Source organism: Panulirus ornatus, chromosome 20 (genome assembly GCF_036320965.1).
Source record: "Panulirus ornatus isolate Po-2019 chromosome 20, ASM3632096v1, whole genome shotgun sequence".
Classification (NCBI taxonomy): Eukaryota; Metazoa; Arthropoda; class Malacostraca; order Decapoda; family Palinuridae; genus Panulirus; species Panulirus ornatus.
In genome coordinates, this window is record NC_092243.1 from 55949578 (window position 1) to 55975820 (window position 26243).

General features: G+C 40.0%; 2 protein-coding genes across 2 annotated transcripts; both read right to left on the reverse strand.

Moving 5' to 3' along the window:
• Positions 1–4693: 4693 nt before the first annotated feature.
• LOC139756031 (hemocyanin B chain-like) lies at positions 4694–8697 on the reverse strand. Its single transcript, XM_071674979.1, has 3 exons — positions 8553–8697; positions 5562–7085; positions 4694–5340 (listed from the first exon to the last, which is right to left on the reverse strand). The coding sequence occupies exons 1-3, from the start codon at positions 8647–8649 to the stop codon at positions 4901–4903; spliced, it is 2061 nt and encodes a 686-aa protein (XP_071531080.1). The 5' UTR covers positions 8650–8697; the 3' UTR covers positions 4694–4900.
• A 13220-nt stretch (positions 8698–21917) lies between these two features.
• LOC139756032 (hemocyanin B chain-like) lies at positions 21918–25917 on the reverse strand. Its single transcript, XM_071674980.1, has 3 exons — positions 25776–25917; positions 22789–24312; positions 21918–22567 (listed from the first exon to the last, which is right to left on the reverse strand). The coding sequence occupies exons 1-3, from the start codon at positions 25870–25872 to the stop codon at positions 22128–22130; spliced, it is 2061 nt and encodes a 686-aa protein (XP_071531081.1). The 5' UTR covers positions 25873–25917; the 3' UTR covers positions 21918–22127.
• Positions 25918–26243: the final 326 nt, after the last annotated feature.

Genomic DNA, 26243 nt, shown 5'->3' on the forward strand with positions numbered 1-26243 from the left:
TTTCGATAGCCCACGCTCGCAACCATACAACATTGTTGGAACTACTATTCCTTCAAACATACCCATTTTTGCTCTCCGAGATAACGTTCTCGCCTTCCACACTTTCTTCATCGCTCCCAGAATCTTTGCCCCCTACCGCACCCTGTGACTCACTTACCCTTCCATGGTTCCATACGCTGCCTAATCCACTCCCAGATATATAAAACATTTCACTTCCTCCAATTTTTCTTCATTCAAACTTATCTCCCAGTTGACTTGTCCCTTAACCCTACTGAGCCTAATAACCTTGCTGTAATTCACATTTACACTCAACTTTCTACTTTCACACACTTTACCAAACTCAGTCTCCCAAATCAGCCACCAGCGCTGTATCATCAGCGAACAACAACTGACTCACTTCCCAAGCTCTCTCATCCACAACATATTTGCCCCTCTCTCCAAAACTCTTGAATTTACCTCCCTAACAACCCCATCCATAAACATATTAAACAACCATGGAGACATCACGCAACCCTGCCGCAAACCGACATTCACTGGGAACCAATCATTTTCCTCTCTTCCTACTCGTACACATGCCTTACATCCTCGATAAAAACTTTTCACTGCTTCTAACAACTTGCCTCCCACACAATACACTCATAATAACTTCCACAGAGCATCTCTATCAACCTTATCATATTCCCTCTCCAGATTCATAGATGTTACATACAAATCCATCTGTTTTTCTAAGTATTCCTCACATCTTTCTTCAAAGCAGACACCTGATCCACACACCCTCTACCACTTCTGAAACCACACTGCTCTTCCCAAGTCTGATGCTCTGTACATGCCTTTACCCTCTCAATAAATACTCTCCCATGTAATTTCCCAGGAATACTCAACAAACTTATACCTCTGTAATTTGAACACTCACCTTTATCCCCTTTGCCTTTGCACAATGGCACTATGCATGCATTCCGCCAATCCTCATCCACTTCACCATGAACCATATATACACTGCATATAATCACTAACCGGTCAACAACACAGTCACCCTTTTTTTAAATAAACTCCACTGCAATATCATCCAAACCCTCCGCCTTGCTGGCCTTCATCTTCCGCAAAGCTTTCACTACCTCTTCTATGTTTACCAAACCATTCTCCCTAACCTTTCGCACTTCCCACAACACCTCAACCAAAACACCCTATATCTGCAACTCTATCATCAAAACCATTCAACAAAACTTCAAAATACTAACTCCATCTCCTTCTCACCCCACCACTACTTGTTATTACCAACCCATTTCCCCCTTCACCGATGTTCCGATTTCTTCTCTTGTCTTATATATATATATATATATATATATATATATATATATATATATATATATATATATATATATATATATATATACATATATATATATATATATATATATATATATATATATATATATATATATATATATATATATATATATATATATATAGGCTCAAATTGGGGTATCTAAATGTGTGTGGATGTAACCATGATGAGAAAAAAGGAGAGATACGTAGTATGTTTGAGGAAAGGAACCTGGATTTTTTGGCTCTGAGTGAAACGAAGCTCAAGGTTTGGGAATGTCTTGGGAGTAAAGTCAGGAGAGGACAAGAGCAAGGGAAGGAGTAGCACTACTCCTGAAACAGGAGTGGTGGGAGTATGTGATAGAGAGTAAGAAACTAAACTCTAGATTGATATGGGTAAAACTGAAAGTGGATGGAGAGAGATGCGTGATTATTGGTGCATATGCACCTGGGCATGAGAAGAAAGATCATGAGAGGCAAGTGTTTTGGGAGCAGCTAAGTGAGTGTGTTAGTAGTTTTGATGCACGAGACTGGGTTATAGTGATATGTGATTTGAATGCAAAGGTGAGTAATGTGGCAGTTGAGAGAATAATTGGTGTACATGGGGTGTTCAGTGTTGTAAATGGAAATGGTGAAGAGCTTGTATATTTATGTGCTGAAAAAGGACTGGTGATTAGGAATACCTGGTTTAAAAAGAGAGATATACATAAGTATACGTTTGTAAATAGGAGAGATGGCCAGAGAGCGTTATTGGATTGTGTTAACTGACAGGCGCGCGAAAGAGAGACTTTTGGATGTTAATGTGCTGAGAGGCGCAATTGGAGGGATGTCTGATCATTATCTTGTGAAGCCGAAGGTGAAGATTTGTAGAGGTTTTCAGAAAAGAAGAGAGAATGTTGGGGTGAAAAGAGTGGTGAGAGTAATTGAGCTTGGGAAAGAGACTTGTGTAAGGAAGTATCAGGAGAGACTGAGTACAGAATGGAAAAAGGTGAGAACAAAGACGTAAGGGGAGTGGGGGAGGAATGGCATGTATTTAGGGAAGCAGCGATGGCTTGCGCAAAAGATGCTTGTGGCGCTACTGCTAGGCTATGATCATAGCCTAGCGGTAACCCACACCTGTTACACAGGGGTCCCGCTTTTGATCCTGCCTGATGGAGGTTTCTATGTGATATATATATATATATATATATATATATATATATATATATATATATATATATATATATATATATATATATATATATTTATATCAATACATATATTTATATGTATATATATATATATATATATATATATATATATATATATATATATATATATATATATATATATATATATATATATATATATATCCATATATATATATATATATATATATATACATATAAATATATGTATTGATATAAATATATATATATATATATATATATATATATATATATATATATATATATATATATTTATATCAATACATATATTTATATGTATATATATATATATATATATATATATATATATATATATATATATATATATATATATATATATATATATATATATCCATATATATATTTATATGTATATATATATATATATATATATATATATATATATATATATATATATTCTTTTTTTTGCTTTGTCGCTGTCTCCCGCGTTTGCGAGGTAGCGCAAGGAAACAGACGAAAGAAAATGGCCCAACCCACCCCCATACACATGTATATACATACGTCCACACACGCAAACATACATACCTACACAGCTTTCCATGGTTTACCCCAGACGCTTCACATGCCCTGATTCAATCCACTGACAGCACGTCAACCCCGGTATACCACATCGATCCAATTCACTCTATTCCTTGCCCTCCTTTCACCCTTCTGCATGTTCAGGCCCCGATCACACAAAATCTTTTTCACTCCATCTTTCCACCTCCAATTTGGTCTCCCACTTCTCCTCGTTCCCTCCACCTCCGACACATGTATCCTCTTGGTCAATCTTTCCTCACTCATTCTCTCCATGTGCCCAAACCATTTCAAAACACCCTCTTCTGCTCTCTCAACCACGCTCTTTTTATTTCCACACATCTCTCTTACCCTTACGTTACTTGCTCGATCAAACCACCTCGCACCACACATTGTCCTCAAACATCTCATTTCCAGCACATCCATCCTCCTGCGCACAACTCTATCCATAGCCCACGCCTCGCAACCATACAACATTGTTGGAACCACTATTCCTTCAAACATACCCATTTTTGCTTTCCTAGATAATGTTCTCGACTTCCACACATTCTTCAAGGCTCCCAGGATTTTCGCCCCCTACCCCACCCTATGATCCACTTCCGCTTCCATGGTTCCATCCGCTGCCAGATCCACTCCCAGATATCTAAAACACTTTACTTCCCCCAGTTTTTCTTCATTCAAACTTACCTCCCAATTGATTTGACCCTCAACCCTACTGTACCTAATTACCTTGCTCTTATTCACATTTACTCTTAACTTTCTTCTTTCACACACTTTACCAAACTCAGTCACCAGCTTCTGCAGTTTCTCACATGAATCAGCCACCAGCGCTGTATCATCAGCGAACAACAACTGACTCACTTCCCAAGCTCTCTCATCCCCAACAGACTTCATACTTGCCCCTCTTTCCGAAACTCTTGCATTCACCTCCCTAACAACCCCATCCATAAACAAATTATGTGTGTATATATATGTATATATATATATATATATATATATATATATATATATATATATATATATATATATATATATATATATATATATACATTCAAGTATTCTTCGTAAAATGTGTTTATATTTATGAGGTTTTCAGAACGGTTACATTCTCGTACTTCGCCAGAGATCTTGGTGATGTTATTCATATATATTTTGAAATTTATAAGTCTGTAGGAGATTGGGTCACAGTCTTGTCATTGGAAAACTGAGTGCTGAAGAAATAGGTAGAAAGTAATTTTTTTTTTTTTCAGTAGTAAAGCGCTGGGCATGTACAGGATAAACGAAGAAAAAAATAATTGTCGAGTACATGGAAAACTTAGGAATATACACAGTAGAATGTATGTTTAAAGTCCCGGGAGCAACAAGTGTAAAGATTAGATAGGTGATTTTATACACATACAAGAATAAGAAGAGTCGTACACGTACTCACAGACCTTATTAATTTGTGCAGCTGTAAGACACAATTCATTCAGTGATACCAAAATAAAAAGTTGAGAAATTTCTGAATGCAGCTCCATGCCGAAAATAACGTGTGTATGAGCGTTGCATATTTCTTGGTACATGCTTGGATATGTGAGCTAAATTGTACTCTACTATGACTTGTAACCGGATTATGACCACAAATATAAATGCAGATTCCTTTTATTATGGGAAAGTAATGTTACTACATTCTTTTACATTGTTACATTTTCATAATAATTGAAGAATGATTCACCTCAGATTATAAGAAGCTAAGCATGAAAGGACATAACCAGTTAAATATGTAATTCAATAATTCATTGATGACAGAGAATCAAAAGTTTGACATTACTATATTATTCAGAAGAGGAAACTTAAGCATGGTGATCTGGATCATGAACGATCGTGACGACTGTGTGCTTGATGTTTGGAACTCCATCAATGACGCGTTCATCAGGAATGCGACGCTCCAGAGGATAACCCAAAGGCCGGTTGTCTGGGTAATCTTCACCATGAACGCCACACTGAGCATGGGTGCCACCGTGCTCGAGGTCCCCACTATGTCCTTCTGTATCCTTTACCCCGTCAGTCACGGCCACGTAGAGGTTGAATTCCATACCCTGAGGCTTGCTCTTGGGTAGCAACATTCTGTCGGGGATGCCACAGGACCGTTCATACGCACTCAGGTCGAGGTCGTGGCCACCGGTTACAGCATCATCAGCTTGTTGCTTCAGTGACTGGAAACTTGGCATATCAGGGACGGTGACCGATGAGTCCTTAGAACTGCGGGTGATTGTATGAGTTCCACCGGGCACTGTATGGAGAAAAGAAATATTAAGCGTTATATCAAGGATATATCATACGTTTATTCTATCTTATTTCATAGATGTTCGTAACTGATGAACTTATAAAACTTCTGCACATAATCCCACCCCAATCTGTTTTTCACATTATTCCAGTACCTTTATTTTGTTTGACATTCATGAAAAAAGTATTCAAACTAAATCAAATACCAAGGCAGGTAATGGTACTTACGCTTCTCCCAAAACTTGTCCAGTTCAAGGCAAAGCCAACGTGCTTCATCTATACTCAAGGTTATACCATTATTATCCTTGATGGGGCACAAGAAAATGCGGATGGTAGCCAGATGACCATCATCGTGGTTGTTGGTGACAGTAATCTTATAATTAAATTCTTCATGGTTAAGCCGATGAACTCTGGCATTGATTTCCACGTCCTCTATGTTTTCACCGGAATCCACAGCATTAATAAGACTGTATTGGAAGTCATCGAAGAAAGTAGTAAGATGTCCGTCAATAGCAATACTGTCTACGGACACACCAGCGAACTCGAGATCATCATGGGTGTAGGGAGGGAAAGAGTCCGTGTGTTCTTTAAAGATGTTATCCATATATTTATGCAGACGGAAGAAACTTGGGTCTCGTGTGGCAGTCTCAAAATGTTCCATAACACCGGGAGGCAAGTTGAACTTGCCATGAGGATCTCCCTGTCGACCAAGCATTACGTGAGCAGTGTTGTGTAGTGAACCATAATAACGCGCGTTAGAACTGTACATGGAGGATTCGATAATGTCTCCCAGATATTCAATACCCTTAGGTTGCCTGATGTCGATCGTGTGTCCATCGGTGGCTGTAATGTAACCATGAGCAATTGCGTCACGAATGCGGCTCTCTGTGATTTCCATGTCGTGCACACGAGCTACGCCGTCCACGTCTTCGAAGTGTATGTTGTCTGGACGCACAGGAAACTCACCACCATACTTATAACTGGTAAGTGGAGCAAACCCTTCGTGGATAATGTCATCCCAGTGTAGCTCGTCAACGGGGTCCATCCAGTTGGAAAGACGCTCAGAGTCAAAGCGGGCAGTAAGTTGGTGGTGGACCCAGAAGAAGAGCTCACCCTTGCGATCCAAATGATAGCCATAGGAATCTTGCCACCAGAAGGGGAAGTCCATATGCCAAGTAACGTGGTGGATGTTCATGCCAATATCCTCTCCGAAGTAGGCCACTCGTTGTTCCTTGTTCTTTCTTGTTCCAGTAAAACTCACGTCAAATGTACCTGCTCTTTGTGTCATCTTGGCAGAGTAAGCCTTGTCGATGACTTCACTGTTTGTAAACATGTGGGGAGTGATTTCGTAGAGTGGAGGCAAAACAATCCCGTCTCCCAGTTTGGAGTGGATGACACCCACATAGAGTGCATACACAAACTCTCCCTCATTCATTTGCTCACGAAAGTAGGCGGCGTTGCTACGGAAGCAGTACCATTCCTTGCACTGATTCAAGACAGCAAAAAGCATGAGAGCTTCTTCTCGTTGGCGAGTGTTAAAAAGTGAGAACCAGTGATGCTTCTCCAAGAGTCTGTGATCGGTAAGCTCCTTCATAAGCGTCTCGGCGGCTGCACCATGGTCATTATATATGGAAGTGTCGCCCACAGGGTTAAAGTTTTCTGCTATTTCTTTCAAATCTGGATACTTTGTGGGCTCGTAGATCTTGTCCAGCAGATGGTTGATATCTTGTTGTTTATGGGCGTTATCAGATCCTGGAATGGAAGACTTGAATAATCATAATGGGTTTACATACATAACATTATGTGCAATTTTGCAGGTCTATGAATTTTCATGATAAAGCATTTCTTGAAGTTTTTAAAGAACATACATATGAATTATCTCATGACAAATATAATTTCATGAGCCCCATGATCACGAATGAATCACATAATTATATAAACAATCTCAGAATTTTAATCCATTACCACTATTGGTTGTAGTGTTTTTCTGTTCCATTCTTTTTTGTCATTCCCCTATATGATAAGATTCACATCATCTGCTATTACGTATTATTTAGTACATTTAATACCCTTGTATGCTATGAATTTCCTTGGTCCCCTTTCAGCAGTAAGGCATCGCTCTAGCGAATACGAACACAGTGGGTGCTCCATGCCCTGCTCTCGTCTCTGTGGCACACTTAACGTTCCAATGTCAATGAAACTATTACCTAGAAATTTTGATTGCACGTGACACACTCATCGCCTCCAAAGGAAAATATGCTGATATTCCTGAGTTTAGAAAGGAATGTTCCTTATGACAAGTTGTGGTGTGAGACAGAAACTTTAGAGCAACGCGTGTGTTAACGTCCTTCTTATTTCTATGGAGTTAATAACCATTCATTTATGGACAAGTTGAATATTCCTCCAACGATAAGTTAATTTATGACGGTTTTACGTCAATGATTGAATCTAACTTTTCTGCCTACTCTGTATATCTAAAATTCCTCAGGAATGGATGTTTGTTAAACAACTTTAGTGTTCTATACACCGCTTATCTTTCACTGCACAACAATATCTTTGTTTGTTTGCAACACTTTATCAATGTAAATATTTGTATATCATTATTCACACGGGTTTCAGTAGGTATAGATATCTTTATAAACATTTTCACCTGTCAACATAACCTCTAAATCGACTTATGACGTTAGTATTTATGCTTAATGATATGCAACTCCAAAATCATCGCCGTTTCACCTATGATCCAGCTAATGACCAAACACTTGTGTTCTGTCTGGAACATCGTACAGTACAATGGAACCAATTTTGTGTTCTTATCGTCCATTACACTTAGATCGGTATATAATCAAAGGAAAAACAAAATTATGAAGCTAAATGAGTGAAAGTATATATACCACCAAGGACGTGTGTGTGCGTGTGTGTGTGTGTGTGTGTGTGTGTGTGTGTGTGTGTGTGTCTGTGTGTGTGTGTGTGTGTGTGTGTATGTGTGTGTGTCTGTGTGTGTGTGTCTGTGAATTTGTGGGTGAAGAATTAAAGAATTTCTCCCAACGTAAACCTTATATAAGGGAGTAATCATTTAAAGTTTCGTTTTAGACCTGTATATTGTCAGTAAAGTGCCAAGACGATTGGAAAACTATTTCCGGAATGTCCTGTGAAGAACAGCGCAAGTGAGAGTTCCCCTTAAGTAATGATACAATGCGTAACATAGCATGATGTGCTTACCGCCAGCGTCATTCTGGAAGAGTACGCCAATTTCCTCGCTGAAGCTCGGCCAAGCAGCCGCAGCCGCTACTAGCACACACAAGACCAGGACCTTCATGTTGTTGGTGGTGGTACTGAGCTCTCCCAGACCACTTATATACCGGTGTTTGTCCAGCCCCGCAGCGACCTTTGCTTCCCCTGACAATCTTGATGCTTGAGACTTGCTTGACAACAGACCCAAGTCTCTGATCTCGTAACATATTATGACTGATCTTTATCTGTGACAAAATACATTATCACCTCGTATTCTGGTTAGAGGGAAATGAAAGAGGTTTGACTGGGGTAAATACGTTTCGAAACGGAAGACGAAGCTTAAAGAATTTATATAGGTGTATGCTATACGTTATATGAAGTGTGTGGATGAAAGTATATGCAACTGCTCTCTCTGTCCATGCCACTCTCTCCCCCTTTCTTTGAATTTGTCTTTCTTTCAGTACATTAAAGTTGTTGTCTGTCTTTTTTCATGCGAGATATAATTTCCTACAATATATATATATATATATATATGAATATATATATATATATATATATATATATATATATATATATATATATATATATATATATATATATATATATATATATAAAGACTTGACTGCCGTTTCCTGTGTTAACTAGGTAGTGCCAAAAACAGGCGAAGAAAGGCAGAAGCTCATTACGAGAATTTTCTACCTCTCATGTGCAATGCACCGATACCGCAGTCCCCTATCAATTTCTAAACACCACACAACTATCCCTGGTTTCCTTCGGCCACTTCTTATGCGCTAATTGAGTTTACAGACCGCAGGTCAACCCCTGTAAACCACAAAACACTTACTCAATGTTACCTGTTTAAGGTAACTGTTGCACATTCAGGCTCCGATCACTCAAAATCTTTTTCATTCATTCCTTCCATCTCCAGTATTCTCTCCTCCTTCTACTTTTCCCCTCCCTTTTGACACCGGCATCTTATTCATCAACCTCTCCTCACTCATTCCCTTTATATGTCTAAACAATTTTAGCATCCTCTTCTGCCCTCTCACCTATACTCTCTTTATTAACACATCTTTCTCTTATACTTTATAAGATTACAACCAATCTTTCCACACATTCTTCATTCCTCCTTGATCCTTTGGCCCGTCACTCGTCATAGGACTCAACTCAATTCCATGGTTCCATTCGCTCCAATGTCTTCTCCAAGATACCTAAATCACTTCACTTCTTCCAAGTTTTCTCCATTCAAACTCACACCACGTCTAGCTTGACCCTTGACCTTGCTAAATCTAATTACCTTCCTCTAACTCACATTTATTCTCAACTTCCTTCTTTTGCACAGTCCTCTAAATTTAGTCACCAACTTTTCCAGGTTTTCAATCGAATCTGCCAGCAGTGCTGTATCATCAGAAAACAACAACTGACTCATTTTCCAAGCCCTCTCATCCCCTACAGACTGCATACTCGCCCTTTCCCTAAGACTGACTTTCACCTTTAACAACACCATATCCATAAACAAATTCAACAGCCATGTTGACATCACCCGTGCCTTCGACAGAGTAGCATTCATTGAAACCATACACTCTACTCTCTTCTTACTCGTACACATGCCTTACTCCCTTGATATAAACTTCTCGTGCTTTTAATAGCTTTCCATAAGACATCTATGTCAACATTTTCATATGCTTTTTTTTTTTTTATCCATAAATGCCGCATACAAATCCATTTTTCTTTAAGCATTTCTCAAACACAATCTTTCTATCAAACTCCTCATCTACACATCGTCTACCACTTCTGAAACCACACTGTTTCTCTTCAGTATAGTGTTGTGTATAGTGTTATGCCTTCACCCTTCAGTCACTACTCTACCAAACAACTTATCAAGTACACTCAAGAAACTTATTCCTTTGTAGTTGGAAGTCCCCCTTGCCTTGTTACAGTGGCACTATACATGCATTCCATCAATCCTTAGGCACTTCACCACGATTTATGCATACATTTAGAATTTTAACCAAAGGCTGACCAACACAGTTAACACTTTATGAAATAATCAAACTGCAGTGTTATCAACTCCAGCCACCTTGACACTTTTTTTGCCCACTTCAGTAGTGTTCCCATTTGTTCACATTATTAACTCATTCCAAAACATCTATTCTCCCTAAAGTTTTCTAATACTCTCTCACTCCAACCCTCATTTCCATTCTTCTTTTTTTCTTATTCCGACACCTTCCTCATGAACTTTTGCCAATTTCTCTTATACGTCTCCCAATCATATCCACTTATTCACAGTAAGTTCCACCTAATCACCTATCTTTTCTCTTCCACTGTCAATTTACTTTTTCTTCCAACAACTCACTACCTTTTTGATCTGCCCACCTCCCACCTTTCGCATGCCACATTCTACGTTAACCAAGGGAGGATAGGACTGAAGTAAGTCAGGCAGTTTTTCCTTGAAACTTATCATGATGTCACATGTTATTTCTTCCCTCAATACCTCCCATTCCTCACAAAATCCCTTGCTTCATTTACTCGCACCTTTTATCATCCTATATTCAATTTCTCCTAATATTTCTTCACACAAGTCTCTTTTACAAGCTCACTTTCTTTCACTTGTCTCTTATCACCATTCATGTTTCCTCTTTTCCAAAACCCTCTTCGAGTCTTCTCCCACATCTGCACAAGTTGGAAAGCAGACATCGCAGCAGCTACCCATTTCAGCCCACTTATATCCAAAAGTCTCTACTTTGCACTGCTGTCAATTAATGTATAATCCAATAATGCCCGTTGACCATCTTTCCTACTCCTATGGTATACTTGAGTATGTTCCTCTTTTTAAATCAGGTAATCCTCATCACCAGTTCTTTCTCAGAACAACTCCACAAGCTGTCCACAGATTCCGTTCACCATATTGAATACTGATCCATCCTCCCAGATATACCATCAAATGCCGCACTCCTGTCCTTGGCATTTCAATAATTCATCTCTAATACATGATATCTTGTATCAAAGTTGCTGAAACACTCATTCATGTATGGAATTATCTGATTCATATGAAACAATGTAATGATTTATATTGATATATCTATTGTGTTTGTTAAGACGATTCATATATGTCTTTGTCAATTCCTAAGTTATTGAATGTGGAAACCTTAGCGTTGCCCATCTCTCTTACCCACTTATTTCTTTTTCGATTGATCTCCCTAATACGTTCTCCTCTACCATATCGTTTCCAAGACATTTACCGTATCCTTAGAACTCTGGTGAAGCTCCACATCTTACATGCAAGTATCGCTCACAGGAATACCATTCCATCATACATACTCATGTTTGCCCTTATAGACATGACTTTTCTTTCCGTACATTTTTCAGTGCACTCGAGACCTCCCCCCCCCCCCCCCCCCCATCAACTTCGTGGCTAATTTCAGCCCACGGGAATCTAAAACATTTCCCTAACCACAAGTTTTCTCCACTCAAACTCACATTCCAAATAACCTCTCTCTTTTCATTGCTTAACCTAATAACATTGCTTTTCCTCTCATTTACTCTAAGCTTCAGTCACAGACACCAACTTCGGCAGTTTCTTACTGTAATCTCTCTCTAGCGCCGTATCATCAGTAAACACCAACCAACTCACCTCGCATCCTACTCCCACCCAGCGCCAGTAGACTGCATATCTGTTTCTCTATCAAGACTTTTGCATCACTAACTCGTCCATAAATAGATTAAGTATCCATGGTGACATCATATATCTCTGTTGCTGAGCCACCTTCACCTGGAACCACTTGCCATATTGTCTACCCAATCATACACAAGCCGTAATATCTTGATAAAAACTTTACACTGTTTCTAATAGCTTTCATCTCAGACCATTCGTAACACCTTTAAGAAAGCATCCCAAGCAACCCAATCATACGCGTTCTTCAGATCCATAAATGACACATGCAAATCCTTCTGTTTTTCTAAGTATTTCTCATACACTCTTTTTAAAGCCATTACATGATTAACGGTACTCTAGCACTCTTAGACCATATTGTTCTTCCCGTTTCCGATGCTCTGTGTACACCAACACTCTCTGAATCACCATTCATCCGCAGAGGTAAGCAGGTACAATGAACAAACTAATACCTCTGTAATTCGTACACTCACCTTTGTCTTCTTTGCCGTCATACAGTGGCACTATACACGTATTCCGCCTATCTTCAGGCACTTCACTGAAAATGATAACAAACAATCAACAATCTAGATAACCCCTTTCTTAAGAAATTTAACTGCTATACCATCCACTCCAGCCGCTTCGTCACATTTCATGTTGTCGTCGCATTACCCAACAACCTGCGAGCAACGAACTCTCGACTCAGAACAGGTTTAGCGCACTAGATGGTGAAGTACAGGATGATCGTAGCATCATCCTGGTCAGGGACTCTATAGTTAAACATCAGGATCAGGAGTTCTGTGCGAAGGGTAGAAATAGGAAGAACTCGTGCTATCGAGGGGCTAGGATAGAACACGTCCTAGATAAGTTTGACGACATAGTCTCAAACGATTCTGAGGATGTGATTTTGTCGTTCAGGTGAGGACTAACAATTCAGTTAATGGAAGATCGGGAGAAATTTTAGCGAAGAGTAGGGAAATTATGAGCAACTTTAAAAAAAGTCTTAGAAGCTTATAATATCGGGATTGCTGCCAAGGTATGACGTCGTTTCCTGTAACCTGAGTAGAATGCTGGTGATAAACAGAAAAATTGAAGCTCTCTGTAGGGAGGAGAATATTGTGTTTAGTATAGACTGAGACCATTTTAGTCATAATGGATATCTGTACGCTAGAGACGGTCTTTTCTTAAATGGAATAGAAAAAATCCGCCATGGCAGTGGAATGTATTTGATTAGAGCATTTGGGCATTTTTTTCGATAAAGATGCACTTCTCAGGCGAGCAATTCACGGTTGACCTTACGAGGGAAGTAGGAGAATGGGGGAGGGTGAGGAGGTAACTGTGGGAAGTGGGTCGGTGCAGTTGGAATCTTAATGTGAAAGGGATCTTAGATCCAAGGTTTCCAGTTTGACCATGATAAGGGTAGCGGTAGAGGATGGATGGGACCATGGCAATAGGGATCCTCGGGGATTAGCGGCAACTTTACAGATAGAGGAATTAGCAAAGAAAGGTCAAGTTGGATCAGATGGGGACAGCTCAGGCAGTATTAGAAGCGGGTTAGCACAACCACATGTCAACTCTCAGGTATCTTTTAACACCAAGGCTGGTAGCTTCCAGCGCGGTAAGGGTCAGAGTGAGGAGGAGAACCGAAGAAGGTGGAGAACCGTCTCTCTCCCGCTGCTACACACGCAGACATTAACACTGATGATACAATCACGCATACTGACAGTAAAAAGAAGAGACAAAGGCAAATTTAGTTCAGTATCAACTACAAGCAAGATAAGTTAAATCTACACAAATACCCGGAGCATCATTACTTATTCTATGCAGTTACCGCAAAGCCGAACATTACTGCAATCTCAGAAATGTTTGTAAACTCAGAATATACACTTAATCTCCGGATTAGTATCACCTGGACACAGACCATCTGCGAAAGATCGGTTATACAGGGTACGTGCTGGAGTTTTGATGTCCATTGAAAACAATTTATGTGCTCCAAATATAGGCAAAGTAAACACACACTCACCACTCTATATATTGACCTTCCCTGCAAGTTTAAAAGTAAATTAAATTAAGTGTGTTGAGCAATGGAATAAGTTACTGTAAGACGTAATGAATGCTAGATTATAGATACTTTCACAAGTCACTTAATTGAATATTTTGTAAATTCAGGTATATTCTGAGAAAAACGATAGAATAAGCAATTTAAACGACAGCAGAAACGGAGAGGGTTGAAGGTTATCGTGCAGTATCAGGGAGTCGGAGATAGATTTAAAAACTGCTGAGCGGAATTACATTTTCTTAACAAGTTAAACTCCTGTTTTTACAGAGAACCTAATCGTGAGCCAATCAGGCCTCCTGTTGTCCGTCATTCTTATGTATTCTCTCATATAAACAACACTCCTTTTATTGCTACATCTTTATCTTAAACTTTTATTACTTTATTCGATGAAACCACATCAAACCACATGCTATTCTTCGAACATTATGATTTGTAACACAACCACTCTCCTTAAATCTTCTTCTATAGCCTATGCCTCTCATACGTAAAACGTTGTTGGGAATACATTATCTTGAAATATACGTATTTTGGTCGTCTCAGATAAGGACCTTTCATTCCAGACATTCCTCAATGTTCCCCAGAACCATCGCCCCCTCATCCAGCTTTTGACTCACCTCCGTTCCCATAGTTCCATTTACTGTCGGGTCCACTCTCAGGTATCTCAAACACTCCACTTCTTCCAAGTTTTTTACATTTAATCTCACAACCAAAACAACATAGTCCCTCTGGATTACTATCCCAGTTAACTTTTTCTTTATTCACTTTCACTTTCTACTTCTTCCATTCTCACACTCCCATATTTAGACTCCAACTTCTGAAGTTTCTCACACAAATCTGTCAAGTGTTGTGTTATTACCGAATAACAACTGACTCACATCGCTGGCCCTTTGACCCCTAGAGACTGCGTGTCCAACCTTTTTCGCAAAGCCCTTGCATTTCCCTCCCTAACCTCCTGATCCAAAAACAAATTAAACAGTCATGGTGACATCACGCACCTCTACAGCAGACCCTCCTTCACCTTGAGCATCTCACCCTTTTCTTAACCTAACAGCGCACACGCCTTACACTTTTGGTGAAAACCTCTCCCTGCTTCTAGTAGCTGTCCTCTCATACAATATATTGGTAAGCCATTCCATAAGGCTTCTCTGCTTTCTCCAGATCCATATTTGACACATACAAATACTTCCGTCTCTCCAAGTATTTCTCACATATACTCGTTAAAGCAAACACCTTAGCCTCACATTCTCTTCCTCTATTGAAACCACATTGATCCTCCCCAATCTGATGATCTTTGCATACTTTATCCCTCTCAGTCACCACTCCCATATAACTTGTCAGACGCACTCAACAAAGTCAGACATTTGGTTTGAACGAACGCTCGCCTTTGTTCCTTTGCCTTCATACTATGGCACTAAACACGATATGAGCGATGGGATGGTATATGATTCCCAGTTTGAAATAAAGTTCGGTAGCAGTATTGATACTATTAGAAGCCCCATAGTAGGATATAGGACCCAAAGGCTCCCTTGGTAACCAAACTTCCCTATTTTTGGCAGAGGGAGGCGGCAATCAATCCATAGTTCCATGTAAAATGTTAAAGTTAAGATAGACAACGAACGCTGTTTCTAGGACGGTGATATATTCTAAGGTATGATCTATTTTGATATATTTTGCACCGGTGATTTAATTGATATATTCTAGCGATAATATAATGTGATGTGCGATAGCAGTGCAGTATTTTACTATTATGCGTCTTCTCTTATAAACATATCGCTTCAGATCCATACCTGACACTATGTGTGCCTCTTTAGTTGGATAAAAAGTTTACAGGTATTTTTCTTTGAAGCATATTTAATGGAGAGTTCACAGCATGAAACTTATACCATGTCATTACTTTCTTTATATTGTAATCAAATTTTACGGCCTGCCTTATTGGGTAGCAAAGTGCTATTATTTCACTTGTTCTTTCTTCATCTTTAAGCACCCTACATGTGGTACCAGGACGATATGACGAATGTGGAGGGTGTGGCTGGGAAAGCCAGTATTGTTGTGGCTGGTGAGGACGTGTCTTATCATTGGCCCACCAAGTGGGAAGGGGAGAGGAGGAGGAAGGGGAGAGGGGGTGAGCAGTGTCACTCAACCAAGTGGAGTTAGGGTACAAACAGGGTACGGAGAGATATCGTTGTGATAACAAAGACACCAGCGAGGTTAGATGAGTTAAATGATTCTTGCACTGGTCGTTCAGGATAATCTGCGTAAGAATCAAAGTAGATTACGGAAGATGGTGATTATTAGTGCCGACGCACTTGACCACGAGAAGAAAGAAGACGGAAGGCAAATGTTCCTGGGAGAAACTAAATGTATGTCAAAATTTTGTGTTCAAGAGACAGCGTATTACTGATGTGAATAAGAAAATGACTAATGTGGCAGTTCAGGGTATAACTGAGGAACATTGCATATTCAGTAAGGTGGATGGAGAAGGCGAACAGCTTGTGGAAATGTGCTGAAAAAGACTAATGTTTGGGAGTGCCTGGTTTAAAGAGGACACACACTAGTGTTCGTGGATGAAAAGTAAAACCCGTAAGCTTTTATCACTGGATTACATACAAATCGTGGAAAAGAATGTAATGCAAATCGTGGAAAAGAATGTCTCTTGAACTTGAACATGCTGAGAGGTGCAAATGGTGGGATGACTGATCATTACTTTGAGGTTTCAGGGCAAAGATTTGTAAAGAATTTCGAAAAAGAGGAAATGATAGATGTGAGAAGCGAGTTGTGAAACTGATCTTAGAAAAGAGACGTGTGAAGAAATACCAGGAGAGTTTGAGAAACGAATTGCAAAAGGAGAAAGTGTAAGAAGCTGAGGGAGTGGGTAAAGAATGGGATATACTTAGGGAAGCACTGCTGTCATATGAGAAAGAAGTGTATGGCATGGAGAAAGTGGGAGGTGGGCCGATGAAAAAGTGTAGTGAGTGGTGAAATGACAAAGTAAAGTTACTAGTAAAAAATATAGGATAGGTGTATGGATGGTTCTTATAGAGAAAGAATGCGAGTGACTACATCATATTACATGAGAAAGACAGACTGGCCCAGGAATGAGTGGTCTCGTAAAATAAAACTTGGCTAAGAAATGTAATTCCGCTCATTAGTTCTTTAAGCTATCACCGACTCCCCGTTGCTGCGCATTAGCCTTCTACTGTTCCCGTTACTGTTGTCATTTATACTGTATATTTCTGGCGTCTTTTTCAAAGTTTTCCTGAATTTAAAGAATATTTGTCTAAACGACTTCTGAAGGTATTGATAGTCTTAGCATTCACTACTTCTGAGCGTAACTTATTCTAGTGCTCAACACATTCATAGGAATAGAAGCTTTTTCCACACGTCCATACTACATCTATTAGCTTTGAGTTTTATTCCACTTCTCCTGGTAACCGTATTTTCTTCTATTTCGAAAAGATGTTCGTGGTTTACATTACCAAACTTGTTCAGAATTTCGAACACTTGGATTCAGTCGCCGTGAATTCTACTTTTTATTTTTTTGTAAGGGAGAAGAGATCCAATCGTTTTAGCCTCTTTTCGTATGCCAGATTTCTAAGGGATGGAATCAATTTCGATGGGAGTCTCTATACTTCCTGTAATTCTTCCTCGTCTTTTTATAGATTGTATATTCAAAGTTTCGTCTAACTAGAAAATTATAAAGTGGAGAATTGTTTCTGGTGTCTTGTAATCTGTTTTCCTGGCTATGAAACTTATCATTTGGTTTCTTGACACCGGTTCCTGTATTTTAGTTTTTTGACAGTGACAACTCCAAGGTCCTTTTCTTCACTTACTTTAGTTAGAGAGTTTGGGAATGATATGTAGTCGTAACGTATATTCTTGTCTGCAAAGTGCAAGACTTCACACTTCTCTACGTTGAACTTCATTTGCCACTTGTCTGACCATTCTGCTAGTAAGTTAAGATCTCTTTGAATGGTTTCGCAGTCCTGCCTGTTTACAGCTTTATTATCTAGCTTGGTATTGCCAACAAATTTGGAGATATTAGATAAGAGAACGAGATCTAGGTCATTGATGTATATTATAAAAAGAATGCCCCTACGACCGACCCCCGTGGCACACCACTCGTTACGTCTAGCCAGTCTGAATCTTCGTTGTTCAATACTACATGTTGCTTTCTTCCGGTAAGCAGGTCTCTCATCTATGTACAGAATTCTTTATTGATTCCATGTGTTTTGAGTTTATGTAAAAGTCGATTGTGAAGCACTTTATCGAAAGCCTTTTGGAAATCTGAATATACTACATCAGAGGGTACTTTTTATTCGCCACTCTGATGACATTAAAAGATTCCAGGAAATTTGTCAGGCGGGATCTTCTTTTGCGGAATCTGTGTTGCTTGTCCGATTAATTTTGTGAACTTGAAACGTGACAATTTTACCTCAAATTATTTTTTCCGTCGTTTTACCAAACACTGACGTAAGGCTAATTGGGCGGTATTTCAAGGTACACTTTTAGTACCCTTTATATATATATATATATATATATATATATATATATATATATATATATATATATATATATATATATATGTATGGAAAATTAAAAAAAAAGAATACGAGAGGGGAGGTTTTCCAGCCCCCCCCCCCCCATCCCTTCCCTTTTTGTCGCCTTCTACGACACGAAGGGAATACGTGGGAAGTATTCTTTCTCCCCTATCCCCAGGGATATATTATTATTAATTATTATTTTCCTTTGTCGCTATCTCCCGCGTTTGCGAGTTAGCGCAAGGAAACAGACGAAAGAAATGGCCCAACCTACCCCCATACACATGTATATACATACACGTCCACACACGCAAATATACATACCTATGCATCTCAATGTACACATATATATATACACACACAGACACATACATATATACCCATGCACACAATTCACACTGTCTGCCTTTATTCATTCCCATCGCCACCTCGCCACACATGGAATACCATCCCCCTCCCCCCTCATGTGTGCGAGGTAGCGCTAGGAAAAGACAACAAAGGCCCCATTCGTTCACACTCAGTCTCTAGCTGTCATGCAATAATGCCCGAAACCACAGCTCCCTTTCCACATCCAGGCCCCACACAGCTTTCCATGGTTTACCCCAGACGCTTCACATGCCCTGATTCAATCCACTGACAGCACGTCAACCCCGGTATACCACATCGATCCAATTCACTCTATTCCTTGTCCGCCTTTCACCCTCCTGCATGTTCAGGCCCCGATCACTCAAAATCTTTTTCACTCCATCTTTCCACCTCCAATTTGGTCTCCCACTTCTCCTCGTTCCCTCCACCTCCGACACATATATCCTCTTGGTCAATCTTTCCTCACTCATTCTCTCCATGTGCCCAAACCATTTCAAAACACCCTCTTCTGCTCTCTCAACCACGCTCTTTTTATTTCCACACATCTCTATTACCCTTACATTACTTACTCGATCAAACCACCTCACACCACACATTGTCCTCAAACATCTCATTTCCAGCACATCCACCCCCTGCGCACAAATCTATCCATAGCCCACGCCCCGCAACCATACAACATTGTTGGAAACACTATTCCTTCAAACATACCCATTTTTGCTTTCCGAGATAATGTTCTCGACTTCCACACATTCTTCAAGGCTCCCAGAATTATCGCCCCCTCCCCCACCCTATGATTCACTTCCGCTTCCATGGTTCCATCCGCTGCCAGATCCACTCCCAGATATCTAAAACACTTTACTTCCTCCAGTTATTCTCCATTCAAACTTACCTCCCAATTGACTTGACCCTCAATCCTACTGTACCTAATATATATATATATATATATATATATATATATATATATATATATATATATATATATATATATATATATATATTCTGGGAGCCTTGAAGAATGTGTGGAAGTCGAGAACATTATCTCGGAAAGCAAAAATGGGTATGTTTGAAGGAATAGTGGTTCCAACAATGTTGTATGGTTGCGAGGCGTGGGCTATGGATAGAGTTGTGCGCAGGAGGACGGATGTGCTGGAAATGAGATGTTTGAGGACAATGTGTGGTGTGCGGTGGTTTGATCGAGTAAGTAACGTAAGGGTAAGAGAGATGTGTGGAAGTAAAAAGAGCGTGGTTGAGAGAGCAGAAGAGGGTGTTTTGAAATGGTTTGGGCACATGGAGAGAATGAGTGAGGAAAGATTGACCAAGAGGATATATGTGTCGGAGGTGGAGGGAACGAGGAGAAGTGGGAGACCAAATTGGAGGTGGAAAGATGGAGTGAAAAAGATTTTGTGTGATCGGGGCCTGAACATGCAGGAGGGTGAAAGGCGGGCAAGGAATAGAGTGAATTGGATCGATGTGGTATACCGGGGTTGACGTGCTGTCAGTGGGTTGAATCAGTGCATGTGAAGCGTCTGGGGTAAACCATGGCAAGCTGTGTAGGTATGTATATTTGCGTGTGTGGACGTATGTATATACATGTGTATGGGGTTGGGTTGGGCCATTTCTTTCGTCTGTTTCCTTGCGCTACCTCGCAAACGCGGGAGACAAAAAAAGCAAAAAAAAAAAGTATATATATATATATATATATATATATATATATATATATATATATATATATATATATATATATATGAACATATATATATGAACAACAATAAGATAGGTCGCTCGTTTCAATCGTACCGATGTGGCATTGTGGTATATGAGTACCGATACTATACTGGGGGACTGGCATTCCCACCAGTTACAACCAGCACCCTGAACCACCGCCTCTCGTTCCACTTACAAGAAGGTGGAATCAAACAACATAATGAATAAAATCATGGAACGAGACCAACGAGCGAGGTTATAGTAAATAACACCAAATCATTACAAGTTTCAATGATCGGAGGAGGATACAGATATTAGAAGCTATTCACATTAGAAAGCACCTGTCATAAACATGCAGACAAACATGACCACTGCCACACAGCTCTTTGAGAGCCCGCCAATAGCACGTAGACCTAATGCCGTTTTAGGCCAGATGGGAAACGTTATTGACCCGCCACATCCTACTGAGTCCGCCATTTCTGGACAGCAGGAGCGTGGTGCTTGGTTACGAAGTTCAGAGAGATTCAGACGAGCCCGACCTGACCTCTGCTCTACATCCGGACTATGAAAGTCTCTCTTGGCCCTACTTAGTGTATTTAGTGATGGATTTTCTATATTCCTGCCTCATTTAATATTGTTCTTCTGTGTTTTTCCTCAACTGTAAGTCATTCTATACTTCTGTTTCAATGTGTTGTATTTAGATTGTAACTCATACTACCCTTCACGACATTGTTAATTTGTTTCGCTTTTAATGCTTTCCCTTATTTTTATGTGCTTTGTGCTGTGTTTCTTCCGAATGTTTGTTATATATTGTTTGCATTTTATATATCATTAGTTTGTGCAAGTTTAAGACACAATTCACTCAGTGAAACCAAAGCAAAAAGCTACGAAATTTCTCAATGCAGCTCTAAGGTAAGAATATACATATGTATATGAGCATAACAACTTTTTTGGTACATGCTTGGATATGTGGGCTAAAATGTATTCTATTATGACTTGTGACGAATATTGTAACCGGGTAATAACCACAAATATAAATGCAAATTTCATTTATTATGGGACAATAATGTTACTACAATCTTTTACATTGTTACATTTTCATGATAACTGAAGAGGAATGATTCACCTAAAATTCTACCCAGTTAGGCATGAAAGAACGTAAACGATCATGTATGAAATTCAATAATTCATTAATGAGAGAGAATCACAAGTCTGACATTACTATATTATTCAGAAGAGGAAACTTAAGCATGGTGATCTGGATCATGAACGATCGTGACGACTGTGTGCTTGATGTTTGAAACTCCATCAATGACGCGTTCATCAGGAATGCGACGCTCCAGAGGATAACCCAAAGGCCGGTTGTCTGGGTAATCTTCACCATGAACGCCACACTGAGCATGGGTGCCACCGTGCTCGAGGTCCCCATTGTGTCCTTCTGTATCCTTGGCTCCGTCAGTCACGGCCACGTAGAGGTTGAATTCCATACCCTGAGGCTTGCTCTTAGGTAGCAACATTCTGTCGGGGATGCCACAGGACCGTTCATACGCACTCAGGTCGAGGTCGTGGCCACCTGTTACAGCATCATCAGCTTGTTGCTTCAGTGACTGGAAACTTGGCATATCAGGGACGGTGACCGATGAGTCCTTAGAACTGCGGGTGATTGTATGAGTTCCACCGGGCACTGTATGGAGAAAAGAAATATTAAGCGTTATATCAAGGATATATCATACGTTTATTCTATCTTATTTCATTGATGTTCGTAACTGATGAACTTATAAAACTTCTGCACATATTCCCACCCCAATCTGTTTTTCACATGATTCCAGTACCTTTATTTTGTTTGACATTCATGAAAAAAGTATTCAAACTAAATCAAATACCGAGGCAGCTAATTGTACTTACGCTTCTCCCAAAACTTGTCCAGTTCAAGGCAAAGCCAACGTGCTTCATCTATACTCAAGGTTATACCATTATTATCCTTGATGGGGCACAAGAAAATGCGGATGGTAGCCAGATGACCATCATCGTGGTTGTTTTCGACGGTAATCTTATAATTAAATTCTTCATGGTTAAGCCGATGAACTCTGGCATTGATTTCCACGTCCTCTATGTTTTCACCGGAATCCACAGCATTAATAAGACTGTATTGGAAGTCATCGAAGAAAGTAGTAAGATGTCCGTCAATAGCAATACTGTCTACGGACACACCGGCGAAGTCGAGGTCATCATGGGTGTAGGGAGGGAAAGAGTCCGTGTGTTCTTTAAAGATGTTATCCATATATTTATGCAGACGGAAGAAACTTGGGTCTCGTGTGGCAGTCTCAAAATGTTCCATAACACCGGGAGGCAAGTTGAACTTGCCATGAGGATCTCCCTGTCGACCAAGCATTACGTGAGCAGTGTTGTGCAGTGAACCATAATAACGCGCGTTAGAACTGTACATGGAGGATTCGATAATGTCTCCCAGATATTCAATACCCTTAGGTTGCCTGATGTCGATCGTGTGTCCGTCGGTGGCTGTAATGTAACCATGAGCAATTGCGTCACGAATGCGGCTCTCTGTGATTTCCATGTCGTGCACACGAGCTACGCCGTCCACGTCTTCGAAGTGTATGTTGTCTGGACGCACAGGAAACTCACCACCATACTTATAACTGGTAAGTGGAGCAAACCCTTCATGGATGATGTCATCCCAGTGTAACTCGTCAACGGGGTCCATCCAGTTGGAGAGACGCTCAGAGTCAAAGCGGGCAGTAAGTTGGTGGTGGACCCAGAAGAAGAGCTCACCCTTGCGATCCAAATGATAGCCATAGGAGTCTTGCCACCAGAAGGGGAAGTCCATATGCCAAGTAACGTGGTGGATGTTCATGCCAATATCCTCTCCGAAGTAGGCCACTCGTTGTTCCTTGTTCTTTTTTGTTCCAGTAAAACTCACATCAAATGTACCTGCTCTTTGTGTCATCTTGGCAGAGTAAGCCTTGTCGATGACTTCACTGTTTGTAAACATGTGGGGAGTGATTTCGTAGAGTGGAGGCAAAACAATCCCGTCTCCCAGTTTGGAGTGGATGACACCCACATAGAGTGCATACACAAACTCTCCCTCATTCATTTGCTCACGAAAGTAGGCGGCGTTGCTACGGAAGCAGTACCATTCCTTGCACTGATTCAAGACAGCAAAAAGCATGAGAGCTTCTTCTCGTTGGCGAGTGTTAAAAAGTGAGAACCAGTGATGCTTCTCCAAGAGTCTGTGATCGGTAAGCTCCTTCATAAGCGTTTCGGCGGCTGCACCTTGGTCATTATATATGGAAGTGTCGCCCAAAGGGTTAAAGTTTTCTGCTATTTCTTTCAAATCTGGATACTTTGTGGGTTCGTAGATCTTGTCCACCAGATGGTTGATATCTTGTTGTTTATGGGCGTTATCAGATCCTGGAATGGAAGACTTGAATAATCATAATGGCTTTACATACATGACATTATGTGCAATTTTGCAGGTCTATGAATTTTCATAATAAAGCATTTCTTAAAGTTTTTAAAGAACATACATATGAATTATCTCATGACAAATATAATTTCATGAGCCCCATGATCACGAATGAATCACATAATTATATAACCAATCTCAGAATTTTAATCCATTACCACTATTGGTTGTAGTGTTTTTCTGTTCCATTCTTTTTTGTCATTCCCCTATATGATAAGATTCACATCATCTGCTATTACGTATTTTTTAGTACACTTGATATCCTTGTATGTTATGAATTTCCTTGGTCCCCTTTCAGAAGTAAGGCATCGCTCTAGCGAATACGAACACAGTGGGTGCTCCATGCCCTGCTCTCGTCTCTGTGGCACACTTAACGTTCCAATGTCAATGAAACTATTACCTAGAAATTTTGATTGCACGTGACACACTCATCGCCTCCAAAGGAAAATATGCTGATATTCCTGAGTTGAGAAAGGAATGTTCCTTATGGCAAGTTGTGGTGTGAGACAGAAACTTTAGAGCAACGCGTGTGTTAACGTCCTTCTTATTTCTATGGAGTTAATAACCATTCATTTATGGACAAGTTGAATATTCCTCCAACGATAAGTTAATTTATGACGGTTTTACGTCAATGATTGAATCTAACTTTTCTGCCTACTCTGTATATCTAAAATTCCTCAGGAATGGATGTTTGTTAAACAACTTTAGTGTTCTATACACCGCTTGTCTTTCACTGAACAACAATATCTTTGTTTGTTTGCAACACTTTATCAATGTAAATATTTGTATATCATTATGCAAACGGGTTTCATTAGGTATAGATATCTTTATAAACATTTTTCCCCTTGTCAACATAACCTCTAAATCGACTTATGACGTTAGTATTTATGCTTAATGGTATGCAACTCCAAAATTATCGCCGTTTCACCTATGATCCAGCTAATGACCAAACACTTGTGTTCTGTCTGGAACATCGTACACTACAATGGAACCAATTTTGTGTTCTTATCGTCCATTACACTTAGATCGGTATATAAGCAAAGGAAAAACAAAATTATGAAGCTAAAGGAGTGAAAGTATATATACCACCAAGGACGTGTGTGTGCGTGTGTTTGTGTGTGTGTGTGTGTGTGTGTGTGTGTGTGTGTGTGTCTGTGTGTGTCTGTGTGTGTGTGTGTGTGTGTGTGTGTGTGTCTGTGAATTTGTGGGTGAAGAATTAAAGAATTTCTCCCAACGTAAACCTTATATAAAGGAGTAATCATTTAAAGTTTCGTTTTAGACCTGTACATTGTCAGTAAAGTGCCAAGGCAATTGGAAAACTATTTCCGGAATGTCCTGTGAAGAACAGCGCAAGTGAGAGTTCCCCTTAAGTAATGATACAATGCGTAACATAGCATGATGTGCTTACCGCCAGCGTCATTCTGGAAGTGTACGCCAATTTCCTCGCTGAAGCTCGGCCAAGCAGCCGCAGCCGCTACTAGCACACACAAGACCAGGACCTTCATGTTGGTGGTGGTGGTACTGAGCTCTCCCAGACCGCTTATATACCGGTGTTTGTCCAGCCCCGCAGCGACCTTTGCTTCCCCTGACAATCTTGGTGCTTGAGACTTGCTTGACAACACACCCAAGTCTTTGATCTCGTAACATATTATGACTGATCTTTATCTGTGACAAAATACATTATCACCTCTTATGCTGGTTAGAGGAAAAGGAAAGGGGTTTGACTGGGGTAAATAAGTTTCGAAACGGAAGACGAAGCTCAAAGAATTTATATAGGTGTATGCTATACGTTATATGAAGTGTGTGGATGAAAGTATATGCAACTGCTCTCTCTGTCCCTGCCACTCTCTCCCCCTTTCTTTGAATTTGTCTTTCT

What these genes read in the sequence shown, in the direction of transcription:
- LOC139756032 (XM_071674980.1), bottom strand. Translation starts at nt 25,872, where the DNA reads ATGAAGGTCCTGGTCTTGTGTGTGCTAGTAGCGGCTGCGGCTGCTTGG. An exon ending in CTTCCAGAATGACGCTGGCG is followed by an intron (nt 24,313 to 25,775) that starts GTAAGCACATCA and finishes CTTCCATTCCAG; the next exon opens with GATCTGATAACGCCCATAAA. An exon ending in GGACAAGTTTTGGGAGAAGC is followed by an intron (nt 22,568 to 22,788) that starts GTAAGTACAATT and finishes TTCTCCATACAG; the next exon opens with TGCCCGGTGGAACTCATACA.
- LOC139756031 (XM_071674979.1), bottom strand. Translation starts at nt 8,649, where the DNA reads ATGAAGGTCCTGGTCTTGTGTGTGCTAGTAGCGGCTGCGGCTGCTTGG. An exon ending in CTTCCAGAATGACGCTGGCG is followed by an intron (nt 7,086 to 8,552) that starts GTAAGCACATCA and finishes CTTCCATTCCAG; the next exon opens with GATCTGATAACGCCCATAAA. An exon ending in GGACAAGTTTTGGGAGAAGC is followed by an intron (nt 5,341 to 5,561) that starts GTAAGTACCATT and finishes TTCTCCATACAG; the next exon opens with TGCCCGGTGGAACTCATACA.